The 20,973-nt window shown below is 45.9% G+C and overlaps 1 protein-coding gene across 31 annotated transcripts in view; it reads left to right on the top strand.

The window, feature by feature from the left end:
* Window positions 1-650: 650 nt before the first annotated feature.
* RBFOX1 (RNA binding fox-1 homolog 1) overlaps window positions 651-20,973 on the top strand; it is a 1,470,157-nt gene continuing 1,449,834 nt past the window's right edge. For 13 of the 31 annotated variants that reach the window (XM_071211377.1, XM_071211385.1, XM_071211392.1 and 10 more), the window contains exon 1: window positions 815-1,620. In XM_071211377.1, coding sequence (XP_071067478.1) covers window positions 1,618-1,620 — 3 coding nt within the window. In that variant the 5' untranslated portion in view covers window positions 815-1,617. Of the gene's footprint in view, window positions 2,050-20,973 lie in introns of all 31 variants that reach the window. The other 18 variants (XM_071211391.1, XM_071211400.1, XM_071211402.1 and 15 more) reach the window with 8 other exon arrangements.

Below are 20,973 nucleotides of genomic sequence, written 5' to 3'. Positions count from 1 at the left end.
CATAACTCACTAGACTTCACACTTTACAGGGCAGCAGAATCACCTGAACCGTTTTAATGCAGAGTTTCTGGCTCAGTGCTCCCAGGACTGGGCTCAGGAAAGGAGCAGCATTGCCTTAACCCCTCTGCACCTCCGTTTTCTGATCTGTAAAATGGATAAGCCTACATCAGTTGTTGAAGAGTCAACCAGATAATCCATATAAAGTGCTTAAAACCGCACCTGCCGTGAAGTAAGTGCTTATTAAGTGGCAGTGCTTATTAAGGGGTCACAAAGGCTTCTGGCTCCGAGGCAACAGCAAAGAGAACAGTCTCCAGAGTCAGTGCCCAGAGCAGGACCAGGAGGCCAGCGCCAGGGCAGGGCGGGGGAAGTCCAGGCTAGCGGGCAGGGATCTGGCACCCGCTCCCAGCATCGGGCCTGGCTAACTTTTTGGAACGCGGATGGGGCCCCGTCCCTGCCTGACCTCTTCTGCTAACTTTTCCCCAGCGAGATTTGAAACTTCCCCTTCAAAGGGGCTGGAGGAGGGGGCGCTCCTGCTCAAGGTGAGGGAGCCCACTTCGGGACCAGGGGGCAAAAGATCTGGTCCATTGCTCTCTCTGCCCACTCTCACCCCATCCCCACTGGAGGCGAGAAGACCCACGCCCAGGGGGCGCGTGGCGCCTGCTGTCCCCTGGATTCCGGGGCTGCCTGCGTGACCGCGGCAGGCGGTGCTGGCGAACGCACGGGGGAGGGGGCGCTCCCTGGCGCACCGGATTATTTTTGGCTCGGCAGCCGGGGCTGCTCGCCGCCTGTCGCGCGCACAAAAACCCTCACACGCACACGGGCGCGCGCACACACATACACGCGCACACATTTGCTCGCTCGCTCGCCTTTGTTTATTTTCGAATCTCTACCTTAACGAGCTCTTCACTCGCGTCCGCCCGCCTGCCAGCGCCGTCGCGGGCCGGCGGGGTGCACGGCGCTCCACCCCCCACCCCAGTCCTCGCCTTCTCCCTGAGCGCGGGGTTTGAAGGTCACCTCCTTTCCAGTCCCCGTGCGAGCCGCGCTGCCGCCTCCGCCGCCCCCTCCGGCTGGAGCCCGTGGAGCAGGCTGCGCTGCCCTGAAGTGGTGATCGCGGCCGCGGCGGAGGCTGACGGCCCGGGGTCCGCGCGGGTTGGGGAAACCCGAACTTGAGGAGGGGAATTCCTCCCCTTTCCCCCAGGCCCCCCGGCTGCACCTGCAGTGGGGCGGGGGGCGCTCGGCCGGTGCCGGGATCGGCAAAGGAGGCGGGGGCTGCCGGACCCACGCCACGGGTACACCCCCGGGACTGGAGAAGAAGGAAGTGCGAGCAGGGCACCCCACATCTGGAGGGGCAGCCGTGCGCCCCGCCCCGGCGTCCGGAGCAAGAGAACTTCAAGCCTCCAACCCAGGCAGAGGGAGGAGGAGCAGACCTGGCGCCCCAGAATTGAGGAATCGTGTGCGCTCCAGACCTGCTCCTGGTGGCCGTCGGGGCCCCGGGGTGTCCGGACTTGCGCTGCGCCCTGCTGCGCCCAGGCAGGGGCGCCAGGGCGGGCCTGACCTGCCCGCGAAGTTGAGGACAGAGTGGGAGAAGCCAGCACCCCCATTTGCTGCCTCCAGCTCATGGTGAGTGTGGCTGCGGGTGCAGAGAGCGCACGGAATTTAGGGGGTCCGGGGTCGAGGAGACGGCGACAGGAGACTTCTCCCCGACAGTCTTAGGTAAGTCCAGGCGGAGTCACTGCCTCTGCTCTGCACACCTCGCCCCTGACCTGGCCCGAAGGGTCCCACGGAGGAAACAGCTAGCACCCCGAGAGCTGGCCGCCTCCCAGCGCGAGTCAGGGAGCGCCAGACTGGGAACTTTTTCAGTGTGTGTGAAGGGATCTCCTGGTGCGACCGACCACAGGACGGAGACCGTGAGCCCCCCGCGTGTCGCCACCAGAAACACACCCTTCCTGGCCAGAGAGCCCTCCTCGGAAGCGCCCAGGCCGACTCGTCCGTCCCTCTGGGAGCGAGTCGCAGGTGCAGGGAGCGGCGGGGACCTGCCTGCGCACTTCGGTTAGTCGCCCTGGCCGCCGGGAAGGTGCACTCGGCGCTCCCCGGGTCGCTCATTTCTCTACCGCCCTTTGCCAAATCTGAGGGAAGAGGCACTTGGGTGGGCAGGGAGAGCGTTTAGAAGCGCCGACCCCCTTGTGGGCGGGTGGCGGGGAGGAGGAGGGTCCCTGGCCTGGGGGGAGAGAGATTGTTTTTTTTTGGCACCAGGATATATGCCCCCAGATGCTGTGTCCGAGCTCGGGGGCGCCAGGACCGGTGGGGGGGGAGGGGGCTTCCCGGAAACTCGGAACTTGGAAACTCCTGCTGCGCTCGCAGATTCCTTCGGCGTTTTGGAGCACCTTCTCTCCAGGAGAGGAAACCCAGGCAGTGTCCGGTCCCCACGCTGCGTGAGCACGCAGGCCGCGGTGGCCCTGGTCCGCTCCGATCTCCCTGTGGTCCAGGTATGGAGACCAGGGCGAGGCCAGCAGGGCGCGGCTCGCATTTCCTCCGTACCCAGGCGACCACCCGGCCTGGATGCGCCTGCAGCCTCCTCCGAGGCGCCAGCTCCGGTGACGTGACCTGGTGTCAAGCGAGCTGCCCGCGGGAAGGGAGGGGATATCCCAATCTTGTGCCGGTCCAGGAGCCACCAACGTTTCCTGCCGCCAGAGGATGGGGGCTGCTGGCTCTTGGCGGCCGAGAACCTGGGTGTGCCTGCCTGCTAGGAGCACCTGGGACAGGGCTGCACGTGCTTGGAAATTTGCATCCAGCGGGGGATGTTGACCGGCAACCACCGGGTCTTCTCAGTCGAACTGGGGAACCTGGAAAGAAATGGGGGAGGTGTGATGGAATAGCTTTGTCTGAGCTGAAACATGGTGTACAGTAACTTAGGGTTTCCATCATTATTACTCATTTTATTATTATTTTACCTCTAGTGCTCAAAGAGGGCTTTTCTGCCCCGGTTTAGGAAGCCCCAGCCTGCTCCTCTCCTTTTCCTGCCTAGCTCCTTCTTCCTCTCCCCCCTCCCCCTATTTATCCTACTTGAAAATAAAAAAAAGGGTCTATATCCTTTCACTTTAAGCGACCAAAGAGGGCCCAACTGGAGGAGCCACTGGCAGGTTTACTTTTGACCAAGATCTTATTTATTTAGAAAAAAAATACCTGGGCCTACTAAGTGCAAAGGTGGGCTGACAATAGGTCTGGCCCCAAATGGGCCTGCTCTTGACTCATCTGGGAGGCACTGAGTCCATCAGAATGCACTGCTTTGCCCTGGGTTATCTTAGGGTTGAATTTCGTTGGGAAGAAATGGGCATCATCCCTTACTATTGTTCAGGGCACCATTACTGGCCCAGAGGAGCACTGGGCTCTGGCATCTAGTGACCTGGGTTCAAATCCTGAGTTGCCACTTGCCAGCTGTATGACCTTCGGCAAGTTGTTTAATCTTCCTGAGCCACCGTTGGATCACCTATAAAACGAGGGTTTCAGGAATAGTCCTGGTTTCAGATTTAAAGAGAATTAAAATAAAGCAGTGAATGCTTAGGGTCTCGCACATGGTACTTGCCTGAATAAAGTTATTATTCTTATCTTTTTGTGTGTGTGTCGGGCTTTAAGTTTTGAGCCTTTCTGATACCTGGAAGGGTAGAAAAGGCAGGTAGCTCCCCCTGTACGTGCATGCACATTTTCTTTCAAACAACAACTGATGAAAATTTCATATGGAAACAAAAAGGAGTTCACCATAAAGGGAAGTTGCTCAATGGAGCCTCAGGTCTCTCTAGACTAGAGCCGACCCACCCCCCGTTCCCCCCTCTTCATGTTATAAGGGGGGTCGGGGACAGGCTGAAGGGCCATAGGTTGGTGGCAATGGCTCTTGGCTGACCATCTCTAAAGGCACCATATATCCTGAAATTCAGTTTTTGCAGCAACTGTGCATTTCTTCTGATCACCTGGAAGGCCTGTGTCTCTTGGCCTCCTGGGATGACAGCATCACCCTAGGAAATCTTGCTCTCCTCGGAACACGCTGTCTTTCACACCATCTTATGTTTTTCACTCAGAAATCAAGCCAAGGCATGGATCTGCGCAAATTTCTCCACCTGGAATTGATCTACTCTGCCCTGTCCTATTTTCTCTTCCTAATAATTGATGCTTCTTTTTTTTTTTTTTTTAAACCTTCTCTGATAAGGTCTGAGCACAGGTCTTTCAGATGTCCACAGGAGGATGCTAAGGGTATTTTTTTTGTTGTTACGCTTTTTACAAATCTAGTCTCTTCACCTCAAGCTATAGCATTATGCTTTGCATCCAGAAAACTGAGTCTGCCCTGTATAAATGTGCCTGACATTTCACCTTTCCAAAAATTAGGCCATTTTATATGCATTCTTTAAGCTGATTGTGGAATAATGAACACATCTCAAGAGGGAAATTGTATTTGACACAGAAAATACTTGGGGGATGCAGCAATTTTCCAGTGGCATGTAAGAAAACTATTGAAATCTTAGGACATTTGCTTTGCAGGCTGGCAGTGAGTCCTGCCTGTGCAACCCAGTATGGGCATTATTCAGGGAACATGCCACCAGTTAACACCAGCTGGCTTCCCTAAAATTGCCCAGCAATTTGCCTTGCTCACATTCTCCCATGTTGCCTAGGACAAAACTTTGTTGTGCTGAAGACCTCAAACCTGGAGATGATGCTTTTAAAGAAGTTTTGATGATCTCCCCAATGCCTACTTCCATTATTTAAAACATTGCCTCAAGGCTCAGGTATAAATATTAAAACTTTAATTAGAGAATCGGTGATGATGCTGCAAAATGAGGGGGACTCAGCACTTTCAGACAAGTTCGCAGTGGACATGATGAGACCAGATTTGTAAAATCTGGTGGTGATTATGAAAAACAACACATGGAGTCAGCTGGGGAGCCAAGCACCCTTAAATTTTGTACCCATAGTTGCTCTGGGCACCTAATTATCATTGGTTTGTCATTGGTCACTAGCTACAAGAGAAGTGGGTGGCTGTTGCCTGCTAACACAGATGGCTGTGTCTGTCTTGGGGGAAGGGATGGCTCATGCAATAAATATTCATTCAGAACATACCATGTGTCAGGTGCTGGGCTCAGTGAAGGAGGCAGGCAAGAACCTAGCTTCTCGTAGCTTCTTTTGCAGTGAAGGAAACTAGACAAATAGCGTTTGGAGATACACTTTTGTGAGGATCATGAAAAATTACAAAAATAAAATGTTTTAAAGTGATGGAGAATGACTTGGAGGGCCTTTCCAAAGAGGAGATATTTGACCTGAGACCTAAGTGAAAAGAAGCTGTGTCAATCTATGCACTCATCCAAGGGATATTTTTTGAACACTTCCTATGTGCCGTGCACTGTTCAAGGCACTTGGTATACACAGTGATCGATACACACGCGCATCCCTAGCCTCATGGAGCTTCCATTCTAGAGTAGTCATGGGCACGAAGAGTGTTTCAGAGAAAGGACAGCATGTGCAAAGGCCAGGCAGCTGGACGAGTGATGAATTTGTAGGGATCATATAGGGGTTTGAAAAAGAGTAAGGCGTTTGGATACTATTCCAATGAGAAATCATTGAATGGTTTTGTGCAGGGGAATGACATCCTGTATTTATGGTTTTAACCTTAACCTGAGTTGGAAATACTGCTGGATGCTTTTGAGAAGAGTAAAGAAACAAACATGCCGTCCAGGTCAGCTCGCTTTCTTGTCAAACTTCTGCTTCATCTCCACAGAAACCAACTTTGGGCTGTAGGCTTCCTGGCATCTGGAAAAGGAAATCCTATATCATCTAAGGAACTAAACTTTATTTTATTCCCTCCTCTGGGGGCTTAGATCGACATCTTCCCTTCAAGTAGAGAGATGGGAAAAAAGAACTTCGTGTCTCCTAGTAATTCTTGTATGTGGAGGGAAGTCATCTGTATACATTATCCTATTTAGCTAACCTGTCCAGCTAAGGGTCCCTTAAGAGGCAGGGTTAGAGAGAAACAGATCCTTTTATCTATCATCTGTCCAGTAGGTTCCTCTACAGAATATTGTGTGACCACATAGGTGTGGGCCAGTGTGGTGATGGATATGGACAGGATGATGTGAGTTGTTTTGTGAGAGCGGTGGCAGATGAAAACCATCTTCAGAGGATTCCGTGGACTTGGAAGGAGGACGTTGGATTTGATGGAGGCTTGGGACATCTGGACAACTCAACTTTCCTTTCACATTTGCCCCCTGAACTGTTTTTTTTATCAGTAGCCCCAGGACCCTGTCATTGACTGGTATGTACACTATGGAGATAGGCTCACATGGATGAGGAACTTTCTACCCATCACAGGCTGTGCTAAGCTCTTTACCTACTTTACTGTGCACTGCTCTGTGCTCTGGCATGTGCTTCTCTCTCCCACCTGTTCATCCCTTACTGATCCTCTAGATTACAAGTCAAAGGTCCCTTGCTCAGGGAAACACATGCTGTCTCTCAGAATGCATAATCTTTCCCCCACCCCCCGCCGCCCCAAAACATACACACACATTCTTATGCCAGGTGTTTATACTTACTTGAGTGATTCTCTGTTTTATGCTCTTTCTCCTACCCCACTAATGGTATACTCCTTGCAAGCCACGCACTTGGTTTAGATGTCATAGCATTCCTAGCAACTAGCACAGTGCTTGGCCCAGAGTGGATGCTTATTACAGAAATAACAAGTTATTTGATGTTTCTACCATACTTTCCGCTTGATTCTTTGGTATCCCCATTTTTCAGATAAGTAGTATAAGCAGGGCTTATGCAGTTTGTGTGAAGACACACAAGGCTTTTAACCCAGTCTGCATCCATAGCCACTGACACTACCCACTGCACACAGTGCCTCTTAAGATGCTTTTATAATGAGATAGGAAGCAATGCAGTACAATAGTGAAGAGGATTTTGCAGTGTAGCTTGAGTTACTCTGAGAAGTGACACTGAGTCTTTCAGAGGCACAAGAGGAAGGCAGGGCACCTGTTTCTATTGGCCACAACATTTATCATTGCATTAGAGTGGCCTGCCTGGGAGGTCTGCCCTGGGGCAAACTAGCTCTTGTCTCTCCTCAGAGTCTTCAGGTTCTGGGTTTCCCAGGGCAGCTTTCCTGTCCCCAGGTTCATAGTGTATCTGTGACATTTAGGGGGGGCATTTGAGTCGCTACAGGCAGTTCTTGGGCATCCTACACTCAAGGCTAGAGCTTTTCTGAAAACCACTCAGGGTGCAGTATGCAAACTGCTGCTCACTCCTTCTAATCATCATAATCTGAATCAGCTTCCCTTTTCATTTTTTCTGAGAGCAAAATTAGACCTTTGCTGGCATAATAGATCAACTGTGCAATCACCTTGCTCGATGCTAGGTCTGTCATTCTTCTAGATATCTATTTTCTGTGAGCCAAGAATATACCCTTACATAAGGATATGGACTTGGGTGTTCAGCATTGTTTTCTTTGCATTATCACCAGCACCCTAATAGATAGCACTTATTGCAAGCTCCTTCTTGATAGGGCACAGGGAAGAATGCATCATATGTATCATTTCCTTGACCCTTCACCATAAACTCTTTATTATCCCATTTTACAGTTGGGGGAATTGAGGCCCAAAGACTAAGTGACAAAGCCATTTTGCATACTCCAACAGCTGCTTCTGGGGTTCTTTGCTTATCTCCTCTGCTCCGCAAGGGCCTGTTGGGTGCGAAGGTGTGTAGCAGAGGGTGCATTAAGACTCTAGGGAGGTAGGGGCAATGCAGTGCAAAGGCTAGAATTTTAGAATCAGACCAACCATGTTCAAATCCCAGCTCTGTCACATTCCAGCTCCATAATTTGGTTTTACCTAACACTTCTGTGTCTCAATCTCCCCCTATCGTTACCCCTACATGCAGACTCAATTCAATGATGAAATGAACCTGTCTTGTAAATCATTTTAGCAAAATTCCTGGCACATGACGTGCCTTAAGTATTTTTAGGAGTAGTGGTACTTGCTATGATGATATGATAATTATTATCATTCAGTAGTAAGGATATCATGATTCTCAGGGGGCTAGAATTTCAGAATTCCTCTAGGCAGCAGACTGGTCCCAGAATGTGATTCCTGCATTTTTAAAAATGTTGACTATGCCCAAGATGATGAATTGAGGGTGAAGGGGGAAGAACCCAGCATAGCTGCATGTGTGTAGTTGAGGTTGTTGACAGGCTTGGGTCGCTATACGGAATTCCGCCTGCAGAGGACTGCTGACAGCGGCCATATGCACAGGCTCTGATTGATTGGCAGAGAGAAGCACTAATTTATTAGACTCGTTATGAAAAGTGACAGAGCAGAGCCTCGCAATGGCTGATTCAGTACCGCTGGCCCTGACCAGATCCCAGTGGTGCTAGCTCAGTCTGTTTCCCTCCGGACAGAGCTCCCATCTTGACCTGGGGGTCATTACTTGCCTTCTAGACTGAGTGTCTCAAAGAGGCCTTCTGTGCATGAGCCATTTCTTCTTGGGTGTCTAAGAAGGGAAGGCTGGCCCCTGGCATGGGGCACTGCCACGTAATCAGACCCTTAGAAGCCTGGGTCTGGTGCATGCTGCTGCTGTTCGCAAGGGCTGATGAGATGGTGGAGCCTGTGCAGCCAGGGATTCCCAAAGGCATGGAAAATGGTTCTTGGTTTCACAAGTTGGGGGATTTCAGACCTTTTCCCTAAGAGAATAAAGAGCATTGTTGAAACTGTTTCATGGGAGCGTTTCTCTGTCCCAGGGAGGGAACGGCTGGGTGATAACAGGCAGGATGCTGGTGGAATAAGGAGAAAATGTCCTGCTTTTCAAAGGGATGACACACTGGACCAAGCTACGGGAGTAACTTGGGAGTCAGGAAAGCCTAAGACCAGACTCCAGGAGAGCCAGAGGTGGGAGAACACGGGCTTTGAGGCTCAGCACGCCCACCTTGGCCGTGCCAATCCGGAAGAAGCTCCAGGGAGAAGTGGAGAAAGAGCAGCCACTGCAAAGGACTTGAGTAAGTCCACCTAGGGTGGCAGAAGCTGGAGGCACAAGGAACAGAAAATCACACCGTGGTGGAAGAACTGGCCCTGCTGGATAATGTAGCATGGTCTCTAAATTTCTGGGTCCCGTGCTGCTCAAACAGGAGTTGGGGGAGGCCTAGGCCATGGTGGGTTAGAGCCTGGACTTCAGTACAGCTGAAATCAAACAATACGCATCCCAGCTCCGGACCTCGAGTGCAGTCAGAGCAGCAGAGGGAGAGGCTTGCCTGGCTGCCGCAGGAGTTCAGCGGGCTCAGGCAGCAAAGGCAGCGGCTCCTGAGAAGGCCTGGCCCCATGGCGGGAGGGCTGGGGAGGCACTGAGGCAGCTCTAGGGCCTCTACTGTAGCTAATAAAATGAGAAAACACACACATACAAAAACAAACAAAAAAATCCCCAAACCTTGCTAGTTGTGTGACCTCAGACAAGTCATCATACCTCTCTGAGTCTCTACCTCCCTAAGACAGTGATTCTGCTGCTTCCCTAAGGATTGCTATTCCAGAGTGCAGGCAAACAGCTATCCCATAGGCTGCTCAAAGTAGTCCCTCATCCATTTATTTGCCTTCTAATATTCAGACAAGGGTTGTACACCATGTACTTCAAGATTCATCGATACAAGAGGTTCATTTTCAGTGTGCCTGAGGTTTGCTGAAAGATATTTCGTTTTCTAGTGACATTAATCATTTTGCTAATGAGACTTGTATGTCTGCGTGAGCTTAAAATACCCGAGTATATGATAAGGACAAGGAACCATCCTTCCCTCTCCATAAAATCAATTCTACTGAACTGTGATTTCTTGCTGTCAGCTTATGAGAGATTAAATGACCCCCTGTTTAAAAAATATGTAGATACACACACATATAAACACACATATATAGAGGCATGTATATGTGTGTATATATACACAGGAAAAAATAGGCTTGGATGAAAATTGGAGAGAGTATAGCTGAGTCTAAAACATGAAATAAAAAGAAACATTGCTATTGAAACCAAATAAGGGGATCTGAAAAAGAGAAGCAGCCTCTGAAGAACTCACTCTGCTGTACTTGTATGGAGACACTGCTGAGAACTCTGTCGGTTTGTACTACAGGCTTGATGGTCTCAGGATTAAAACGAGTTGGTCCTTGGCTGAAGTACTAATTGTTATTTACCTTCCAAACACTTTATTTGGAATAACTGATTGTGTTCCCTTTTTGCAAAGCCTGCTAGGAAGCACAGAGCTGAGTTTATGGTGCAATTTTTGGCACTGTATAGGATTTGAGAGCATGAGTTTTGCATGTTACCCTCCCCACTGACTCATCTTATTTTTCTGCCCTTATTTATGAACACATCTTTCTCATATCCCTAAGTCAAATGGGAACAATGGAGTTCTCTCTTCACCCCACACCCCATCTTGACTGTCCCCTTTCTGCCTTTATCAGAGGTTAAAATAAATTCCGGGAAATGCTTTTGAGGTTACAGCATTTTGGAGTCTGTTTTCAAGCCTTTTATGTACTCATTTGAGTGACCCTTTTGCCTCTTCTTAAAAGCTTACGTTTGAGATGCCTTCACTTTTTATTCATGTTTTTTTTTCAGTTCTGCTGCCCCTTTAGGTCCAGTCTTGGAGAAGGGGATACTTGGTTTCGTTTACCTTGTTCTTCTAGCATAAGTAGTGTTTTGTAGATCTGTGTTCCTTATTTAGTTACCATTTTGAGACAAGGATTGGTGGCATTACCATTTACAGAAATAAAATCAGGGGAAACAGCTCACAGATTTTAATTTTCCTTGAGCCCCACTCCCCTACTTATTAAAAATAAGTAAAATTATTAATTCCATAAAGCTCCAGATTGCTTTGCTGAAGGAAGGGAGGGAATCTATTCCAGGGAGAAATAGGCTCTTGAGCTTTCATTCCTTGATGATCTTCTCTTCACATAATTTTGGAGAGCATCCTGGGGAATATTAATTTGGTAGGCCACAAATGTGCCTCAGTGCACAAGAATAGATGGAAAGCACTTTCTGGAACAAATGCTTGTTTCAAAAAAAGTTTATGAAATGCCAGCAGATGTCAGTGTATCCTTGCCATTTGATTTTTTTTTTCCTTTTAACTTTTTAAAAGCAACGTTAATTATTTTCAGCAGTAAAATCACAAGCATATTCTCCTACTGTCAATTAAGAGACCATGAAACGACATATTTTAGGTTTTTTGGGGAGACCAATAAAGCTCATTTCATAAGATGAATCCTCTAAATTATCTTAACTGTGTAATATGATTTTCCTTTTCCTAGAGTAGTGGTTCAAAAATCAAAGCCTAGCATAAGTGTTTTTTTTCTTCTTCTTCTTCTTCTCGCCAAGCCATTGTTTGGAAACTAATAATAGCCCAGATACAGCTCAGCTTCTAAGAACCAACTGGCTTTGCTAATTGATGCAGCTATTTATTTGAAAGCTGGAGTTTGCAAAAGGGGAAAAAGGTTGGATGGAGCCATATAATTTGTTGTCTGAGTTATAAGAACCTCTTGCAGTTTTCATTGTTGTCATGAGAACAACAAACTGTGCTAATAGTCAGCTCCTCTGCAGATATTGTTTAGTTTAAAAATTGAGGATGTAGATACAGAAAAAGATTCAACCACAGTATTTAAAATTATTCATTTTAAGCAAGGGGTGGTTTGCCAGCATTTGCAAAAGTCAAGTGCAAATGAAGCAGGTTAGTTTCTAGGCGGGAGATGATGTATTTAAGAAAGCATATTCGATGCTCCACTTTAAATTTATTTTTGATCGTCTACATTATTATGACACAATAAAAGTATGCAGAGAAAAGTACGTTTCCCTCCCATTTGCCTCCTAGTTCAAAGAAACAACTCTGATAATTTCTTGTGTAGCCTTTCATAGATCTATTATACACATAGCCATGTTTAGACTGACATTTCTACATAAACAAGGTGCAATGAGCAAGGTTTCCACTCTGTGTTTTCTCTTAACGATGTATTTTAGTGATTATTTCATATCAGTACCTACCTGTATCTCCCTCCACTTTTGTTAATCGATATGTAATATTCCATTGTTTATGTTTATACTCCATGTTATCTAATTGGCCTCCACTTGGTGGGTATTTCAGTTGTTTTAATATTTTGATATTAAAGTTCTTCATTGAATATCCTTGACCGCCCCCATTTCTCACACCTCTAAGTTCATCTGTAGGAAAACCTCCTAGAAGTGAAATTGCTCAGTCAGAGGAGATGAGCCTTTTATAGATGTGAAAATTGAAATTTTCCTTAACGTGTGCCCTTACATCTTGGAGGGAAAATGGAGTTTAGAACCAGATGAAACCGCACCATATTCAGGTTCTGATTTGGCAGTCATGGCGCCTGGCGCATGGCCATCTGACATTGTTTACCCATTTGGATATTTCCCGGGCCTTGTTTTTGTTGCCTTTAATAATATTAATTTCCTTCTTTCCAGTATTTTGTCGAGTGCTTTAAATCCATTTTTCCATACTGTCCTCAGGGAACCCTGAAGAGTCAACACGGTTCTTATCCTTCTACTTCAGAGATGAAGACATGGAGGTGGAGAGAAGTCAAGTAATCAAGTGCTTTGCATAGGGTGTCCTGCTCTGTGGTTGGGTTGCAGGATTAGCATTCAAAGCCCTGCCCCAGGGTGGTGTGTTTTGAACAGCAGAGACCATAGAACACAGGGTTTTAACCTCAACATTATTACACGCCTAACACTTTGGACCAGATCATTCTTTCTGTACATTGTAGGATGTTTAGCAGCATCCCTTTAGATGCCAGAAGCATCCCTTCTCTAGCTGTAAATCCACAAATGTCTCTGGACTCTGCAGCATTGGGGATTGGCGGCAGTGCTCGGGGGGGGTGGGCAACATCACCCCCACTTGAGAACCACTGATTTAAACAGAGTTTGTAACACCAGAGGTATGGAGCCAAGGGGAGAAAATGATGGGGAGGTCAGCCTTTTTGCATCCAACTGCCCAGGCTCAGGGGCGCCCGTTTAGCCTCTACCCGAGAGTGGAGCCCATGGGTTGTCTCTGGCCACAGATGCCAGTTGAGGAAGAAACAAGATGGTGTACTTAAGCCATGCTCACAATCTATTCAGATCACAGCTGCATTCCCCAGCACTTTGTCTTTTAAAGTAGTTTAGAAATGTCTGTGAAAAATTACCTAGCAAAACTGACTTATAAAAAATTATGTTCTCAAGTACTTCCCAGCTTATATATTATACAGGGTTTTTTCCACTAGGGCATTTTCATTCAGGGCTCAGTAATGCTCTACATAAATTAAAATTGAAAAAACAAAACAAAACAGAAGCGTGAGGCATGTGACAATACTCCCTATGCTGTACACGTGGCAGACATTGATAATCAATTCCCTGCTTCCTTTCATCAGAGACGCTTCCTTAGAATCCTTAATACATCACTTTACGTATAGACCACCAGCCAATTGGGATTACTGTGTGAAATGAAATTTATTTGCCATCCCTAATGCACAGTGCCTCTTTGGCCAAGAAGAAGGATTATGCCTTCCAAAGAGACTGGTTTATCATCAGGTATTAGCTTAGTTTTCAGTTACTCTGAAAAACATACTTCATGGATGTGAAGAAATGTCTGTTCTTAAGGCATTTGGAATGACTATCCTATTTTATAAGAATAATTGGGCACCTGGGGAAATGCCTCTGTATCACGGGCACTTTACATGTGCTGCCCTCTTGCATGTTACTTTTATTGTAAGGTCCCTCCCTTGCTTCCATTAAAAAAAAAAAGCAAGAAAGAAAAAGAAAAAAGAAAAAAAAAAAAAGAAAAGCCCTCTCTCCAAGATCCATGAGGCAGGACGTCCAGGGTGAAAGAAAATGCTTTGTATACGGTGGGAACTAAGATGATTCCCTTAGCAAAGGACATTCAGAAGCTGTGGGACGCTGCTGGAACTGTGTCACTTCACAGCATGGGGCATGTGAGGAAACTTTAAAGAGCTCGATTTCAGAGAAGGCAAACTTGACCATCCAAGACTTCCAAGAGGAGAGTCTGATTTATAAAGGCATCGGGGCCAGGTTTCTCTGGGAAGGGAACATATATTTTAAGATTTGAGAAATGTTTTTAGGTGGCATCCTGACACAATGTTTTATTTCTTCTTTGCTTTTGCTCTTAGGGGAAAATTGCTTGCATGGGTTTAGTAATTTCCTAACATTTTTACATGCCCACCCCTGAAATAGTTTATAGTTAATCTCCTGTTTTTTGGTACTAGGGAAACAGGTAAAAATAATCCTGTGTGGACAAAAGCACTGAGTCAGAAAATGTCTTTTTCTCTGGGACCATTGGTAATGCTTTTTTTTTAAAGATTAATTTAATTTAATTTAATTCCCCCCCTCCCCCGGGGGTCTGTTCTCTGTGTCTATTTGCTGACGTCTTGTTTCTTTTGTCCGCTTCTGTTGTCGTCAGCGGTACGGGAAGTGGCCGTGGCGTTGGGTGGCTCTCCTTACGGGCGCACTCCTTGTGCGAGGGGCTCCCCTACGCGGGGGACACGTGGCAGGGCACTCCTTGCGCGCATCAGCACTGCGCATGGCCAGCTCCACACGGGTCAAGGAGGCCCGGGGTTTGAACCGCGGACCTCCCATGTGGTAAACGGACGCCCTAACCACTGGGCCAAGTCCGTTTCCCGGTAATGTTTTCTTTACTCTACTTTTAAATGCCTTGGTGTGTGTGAGATAAAGACAAATAAGACAAATTTTTGTCTCATATTTCCCCTTTTAAGAAAGGAATTCCTAACTTTGGGCTTCAGGGCTCACTGAAATTGTGTTCAGAAATTGTAAGAATAATTGCCTTTATCTGGGCAGAAAGCCTGTATCTTAAATCAGATTCTCACCTTTTCAGAACAATAGCCGCTATACTATTTTACCATGGCCCCTCCCGTGGGCAGGGAAGAAGATTTCCTCAGCCCAATTACTCCACCTCTTTAACTTGCTGGTGGGACTGAGGGGTATTGGGAAGAGGCAAAGGAATTGGTGCAACTATATTTAGGGGAGATTGTGTACAATCCTGATTTACCCCTAGAAATACGGTGTGTGTGCGTGTGCATGCACGTACCCACTTAAGAGTGTGTTAGATCCAACCTATATTTGTGTACATTGGTCATTGTATATGACAATGCCTGTATCTACCCAATTCTAGTTATCGCTACTAAATAAGATTTGGTGGTCATTCAAAACCTCCTAATTGACCAACCTGTTTTGAGAGAGGTCCATTAGTGATTTTCTATTTTAGACAATGTATTTATGAGGTGCTTGGTGGAGCTTTTGCGACCTGCTGCTTTATAAGGAAAACTATTTAAAATTCATTCGAACAAAGCTCATCTAGGTTGCTTCAGAGTTTTGATTTTTAAAATTTATTGTCTTGAATGTATTCCGCAGAAAGAGAAAGCAGAATTATTTACCACTGGGGCTGGATTTTTGGTTATCCTCCATATTTAAACTCATACCCAATAGTCTCAATAGATTTGAATGGCTGTGTTTTTTTCTAATATGCACAGAATCTATTGGGCTCTTGCCAAATATCCCCTTCGATTTTCTGTGCATTGATTTCTATATGGGACAAGCACCATGATATTGCATACCAGCTAGTGTCCTCTATTCTCTTCATGCCTCCTGGTTTGTAAAAATAAAGGGAAAAAATGCTGAATCGCTCAGAAAGTTTCTACTTCTCCGACCAAGCTGTGTGCATAGCAGGGAGAAGAGACCAGATGGCGAGTGGGGTGATATCAGCAGAGAACCAGCTGGGAGGCATGAGAGGGCATTTCCTCTTCCACCTCCCTGGAAGCCTGGACAGGGCAGGTCCTGGAGCTCTGAGCAAGACAAAAGCCATCAATGTCATGACCTCTGTCTGGCTCTGTGGACCCTGGATTAGAAGTTGGCAAAAGATCTGAGGATAAGCTCTTAGTTTCCTGCTTGCTGGGAAAAAAAGTCCCAAACATGTCAGTCTGCCAGAAGGTTTGAGGGTGAAATGCTGAACCGGAAACAACCATATATCCCTGCATTAGCACCAGTGTGGAGACTGAAGTTCTATGAAGATGGCACACCATTTGTGTGGTTTTAGATCCCAGAGGAAAGAGATTTAAATTTTTTTTCCATTAAAGTGAAACCTTCCTTTGCCACTGAATAATTACGCATTCCTTAGACTGCCAACTTCTGCAGCAGTGATTCCTAACCCCAGATTTGACACCAGCTCTGTTCAGTTATTTTGAGGAGAGCTACAAACTTTTAAAATTCCCTTACCTTTAATTATTTTTAAAGTGTTAGCAGATCTTCCTCTTGTTGGTTAATGTATAAGCTATCTGTTGCTGCATAACAAATTACCCCAAAACGTAGCAGCTTAAAGCAACAACCATTTATTATTTCACACAGTTTCCATGGGTCTGGAATCCTGGGAGCAGCTTGGCTGGGTGGTTCTGACTCAGGGTCTCCTGTGAGGTTGTGGTTGAGCTGTCAGTCATAGCTGTGAGCATCCAAAGGCCCCATTGGACTGGCGGGTCCATTTCCAACTTCACTTGTGTTTGTTGGCAGACCTTAGTCCCTTGCTGACTGTTAGCCAGTGGCTTCAATTCCTGGACATGTGTGCCTGACTATAGGGTACTCGAAGCTTGACAGTTTTCTTCCCCAGGAGAGAAAAAGGGAGAAAGTCACACTGATCTGGAGGACCTGATCTCAGAGTCTTACACCTATATTTCTGCCTTATTCTAGTCCTTAGGAGTGAGTCACTAAGTTCAGCCTACACAAAGGGGGGAGTGTGAATTTGTGGACATATTTTAAAAGCCCTACAGGGAAGCAGATGCCTCTGGAAGTTCTATCATTTATTGAGCTCCTACTATGTCCTGGGCATGGTGTTTTATATGCCTTCTTCTCTGAACTCTTACACTAATGCCATGAGCTAGGTGTCCTATTTATCACCTTCATTTTGGATGAGGTATGTGGGACTCCCCCAGGTCCCACATCTAGTAAGTGACAAAGCCACGACTGTGTGAAATCAAAGCCAAGTTTTGAAATTTTATCATGCTGCTTCTCCTTAGTCTAAGGGGAAATCTAAGTCTAAGGTTTAGATTTAGGGGACAAAGGCAGAGCAAAAATGTCAGAAGATGCCAAGAGGGGACGATACCATATAACTTCCAGGTGTGATCCAGGGTCATTTTTATCCCTGCCCACTGTATCAGTTTCTTGTTGTTGCTGTGACAAGTTACCCTGAACACAGTGGCTTTAAAATAATGCAGATTTATTATCTTGCAGATCTGTAGTTCAAAAGTCCAACATGGGTTTCGCTGGGCTAAAATCAAAGATGTGTTCCTTTCTGGAGGCTCTAGGGGACTGTCTGCTTTCTTGTCTTTCCAGCTTTTAGAGGTCCCCCCTTCCCTAGGCTCATGGCTTCATCTTCCAAGTCAGCAATGGCAGGTTGAGTCCTTTTGTGTCCATCTCTCTGCTTCTCTCTCTCGTCTGCTTTCTTCTTGCATCTTGAAGGTCCTTGTGTTTGCATTGGGCCCACCCTGCTAATCCAGGATAATCTCCCCACTTAGAAGTCACTTGATTAGCAACCTTAATTCAGTCTGTAACCTTAATTGCTCTTTGCCCTTCCTCCTTTGCCTTTTTTTCTTTTAGGTGGCACCGGGGATTAAACCCAGGGCCTTGTACATGGGAAGCAGGTGCTCGACCCCTGAGCTACATCTTCTCCCTCTCCTGTACCTTTTGCCGTAGATCTCTGGGCTTAGACATGGACTCTATGGGGTTGTTATTCTGCATACTGTACATCCACCCTGCTCTAGTCCCACGAAGCTGATACATAAGGAGCATATCAGTGGGCTCCTTTGTCCTTGGACTTCCATTTGAGTTCTGCTTATGGGGAGTTTTGGCAGGAGAGTGAAGGGAAGGAATTGGGTCCAGCCAAGGTATTTATTGTACTGGCTTCCTTGCTGAGTCGCCATCAAATAACACAGTTCCTCTCTCAGCAGCCTCCTTGCCTTATGGGAACCCTTAGCTTTTGGCTCTCCTCAACCCTTTGGCCTAGGGTTGATAACAACTCCGCAGCTACTAATTCTGGGTTGCTGCACGTCCTGTGTGCTTTCCTCTATCCTCTGCCTACACCTTTGAAAATAGTTTCTCTCTAAATGAATCCTCCTCAAAAGATCCTAATTTGAATATGCCATCTGTTTCCTTTTGAGAGATCCTGACTGATACAGTGATGAAGGAAATCCATATTTGAAGTAAAAAAAAAAAAGAAAATTCATGTCTTAATTAGGGTGAAGTGGGATCTTTCAATGCATGATACTTGACCCCTTGATGGAGATGTTAATGAGAATCCGGAATTCTGGGGTGCCATGTTGTTTTCATAAACCAGATTAATTTTCCATGTTGAGACAAGGGTTTTTGACTACTTAACCAAGAACCAGGAGGTGGGGTGTTCTCAGTTTGTCCCTCTCAGTGTCTGTGTTACACAAAGTGATCAGCTCAAGTGTCCCCCAATTGGTGGTGGGTGATTGTCTTTGTCTTAGAAGGCCTGACTCAAATTTTAAAACATTAAAAAAAAAAATCTAAACAATTCCACAGGTGAGCTAATGAGCTAATTACAGGTAGCAGTTTCAAAACATTGGCATTCCATAAGTAAACAGCATCTGCCTTTGATTAAAGTGTGAAATTTTAAAGAGGTGTGAAATTATGGGTAATATCTGAAGATGTTCATATACTTCAGGTGGCTTCCTTTTTTATTTTAGGGAAAATATTAAAAAATGTCTTTGTAGACGTTTTCCTATGAGAACCAGGAAAACATAGTAACTCATCGCAAGACCCTCCCTGGGTGTGAGTCATCAGTTCTAAATGCCTTTCCTTTTGGGGGTATGGCCTGGTCTGTTATCGGCAGTGCTAACGTTTGGCTTGGGTCCTTCATGTTTGTGGCATTGTTCATTGTTTCAGCTTTGAAAGAATGGTTCCATCTACATATACATGAAGTTTGTAAAATTTTGAAATGCTTATGTTTATGCTGTAGCAGTGGTTTTAACCATTGACTGAACATTAGAATACCTGGAAATGTTTTAAAAAGTGCTAGTAACACTCAGGCCAGAGCCCCAGAGACTTTGATTTAATTGGTCTGGGATGGGGCTTCTAATAAGCATTCAGACCAACTGAACTGAAGCAGGGATTATCAAATTGCAATGTGCATGCAAATCACCTGAGAGTCTTGTTAAAATGTAGTTGCTAATTCAGTAAGTCTTGGTTGGGGCCTGAGATTCTGAATTTATGGTAAGTGGTCAAGTGATGCTGATGATGAGGAACCATGGAACTAGCTCTGAGCAGTGAGGGGAGAGAGCATTTGGGTGATTATTGATAACTTCTTCTGATAGCTGAATGTTTGGATCTTTAGTGATTTGAATCAAGTCTCAGAAAGAGACACAGGGAGACCAGTTAGTAGACCCCTAGAGTCACCCAAATGAGTGATGGCTTCTAGGCACCAGGAACAAACATAATTTTGTGGTAACACTGACAGGTGAGGGCATGATGGGAAGAGAAGAAGCTGGGGTAGCTTCTAGAAACTGGATAAATGGGCATGATTTAAATAGAGAAACTAGTAGAAGAACCAGTTTATATGAGGTGGCAAGACTCAAGAGCTCCATTTTGGGCAAGTTTGAGGTGCCTGTTAAACTTTCTAGTGTAGATTCAAGAACAGATACAAACATACACACACACACATACCCAAAGTCTAGAGCTCAGAGAAATCAGGTTTAGATAGACAGAATTTGGGTGAATTATTTATGTACTCTTCATATTAAAAGCCATCTGATGGAATGAGTTTTCGAGGAGAAAGCATATAGCTAGAAAAGAGTTATCACCATGAAAACATCATGGCTTTGAAGAAAGATCCACCAAAGGTAGGGAGGCAAACTGGATCCTTACTGAGCCCATGTTGGCCTGGGTTCCCAGACCTTAGACTCAAGGTAACCTTTGCAGTGATTTCAATAATAATTAGTATGTAAACTCTCAGTAAACTTTATTTCCCAGACATAGAACATCTGGCCAAAGCCGCAGTAATTTGAAATGGTGTTGGCTTTATCTAGATATCTCTCTCATCGGGACACATTGTGAGGAAGCAGAAATTATGTTGGATTATTATAGAGGGTGGGGGAGAAAGCGTGCCGGCTCCTTATCCAGATGTCTAAGTATATGGTAAAGAGATTTAATGGATGTTAGGGAAGAGAAGCACATGTGCAGTGTTGGCATTCTTTCAGCAAAGCCAGGCCAGGTTGCTGGTGAAGGACAGTTGCTGCTGGAAATGGAGCTCAAGATGTATTCTTGGACCCAAGGAGGAAGCACAGAGGACACATTATCATATGGAATGATTACTTGGCTAATGAGCCTTGAGGGGCAGGAAAATTGACTACAAAACAAATTAAACCGGCACCTGACATTCTAATGTTCTTTATAAACAAGTGATAATGAATGTCAGTGTGCGTGTGTGTGTATTTCCTTGCACCAGCCCACTTATTTTAACCAACTCCATACACATACGCAGAATTTGATTGCCCAACTTCCCCTTCCCCAAGTCTGATTTATGGGCCTGAAACCATGCATGAGGAGGTGAGTTGGTTTTAGATATATTCTTCCCCTGTGGTTGTACTTGGCAGATGATGAAAGATGAGATTTCTCTGAAAATCTCATCCTTTTGAATTTTGTTCCTGAGGAAAGAAGCCAGATGCCACATTACCAAAGCTTTAGAAAACTCCACAAATTTTGGTGATGAGCAAGTAAAGGCTGGCTGTCTTCCATCTTCAATAAGGGCAGACTAGTAGGCAATAGACAGAAATGTAGAGGGAGAAGAAGAAAGGGAGGTTAGGGGTAAGAGATGGCTTCCTCATAGATCAGATTATTTAATCCCACAATGGGATGAAAGCAATCACCTTATCAGAGCCCATGAAG

This window comes from Dasypus novemcinctus, chromosome 23, assembly GCF_030445035.2.
Source record: "Dasypus novemcinctus isolate mDasNov1 chromosome 23, mDasNov1.1.hap2, whole genome shotgun sequence".
Classification (NCBI taxonomy): Eukaryota; Metazoa; Chordata; class Mammalia; order Cingulata; family Dasypodidae; genus Dasypus; species Dasypus novemcinctus.
Note: the sequence above shows the minus strand (reverse complement) of the source record. Positions and strands in the feature narration are given on the sequence as shown.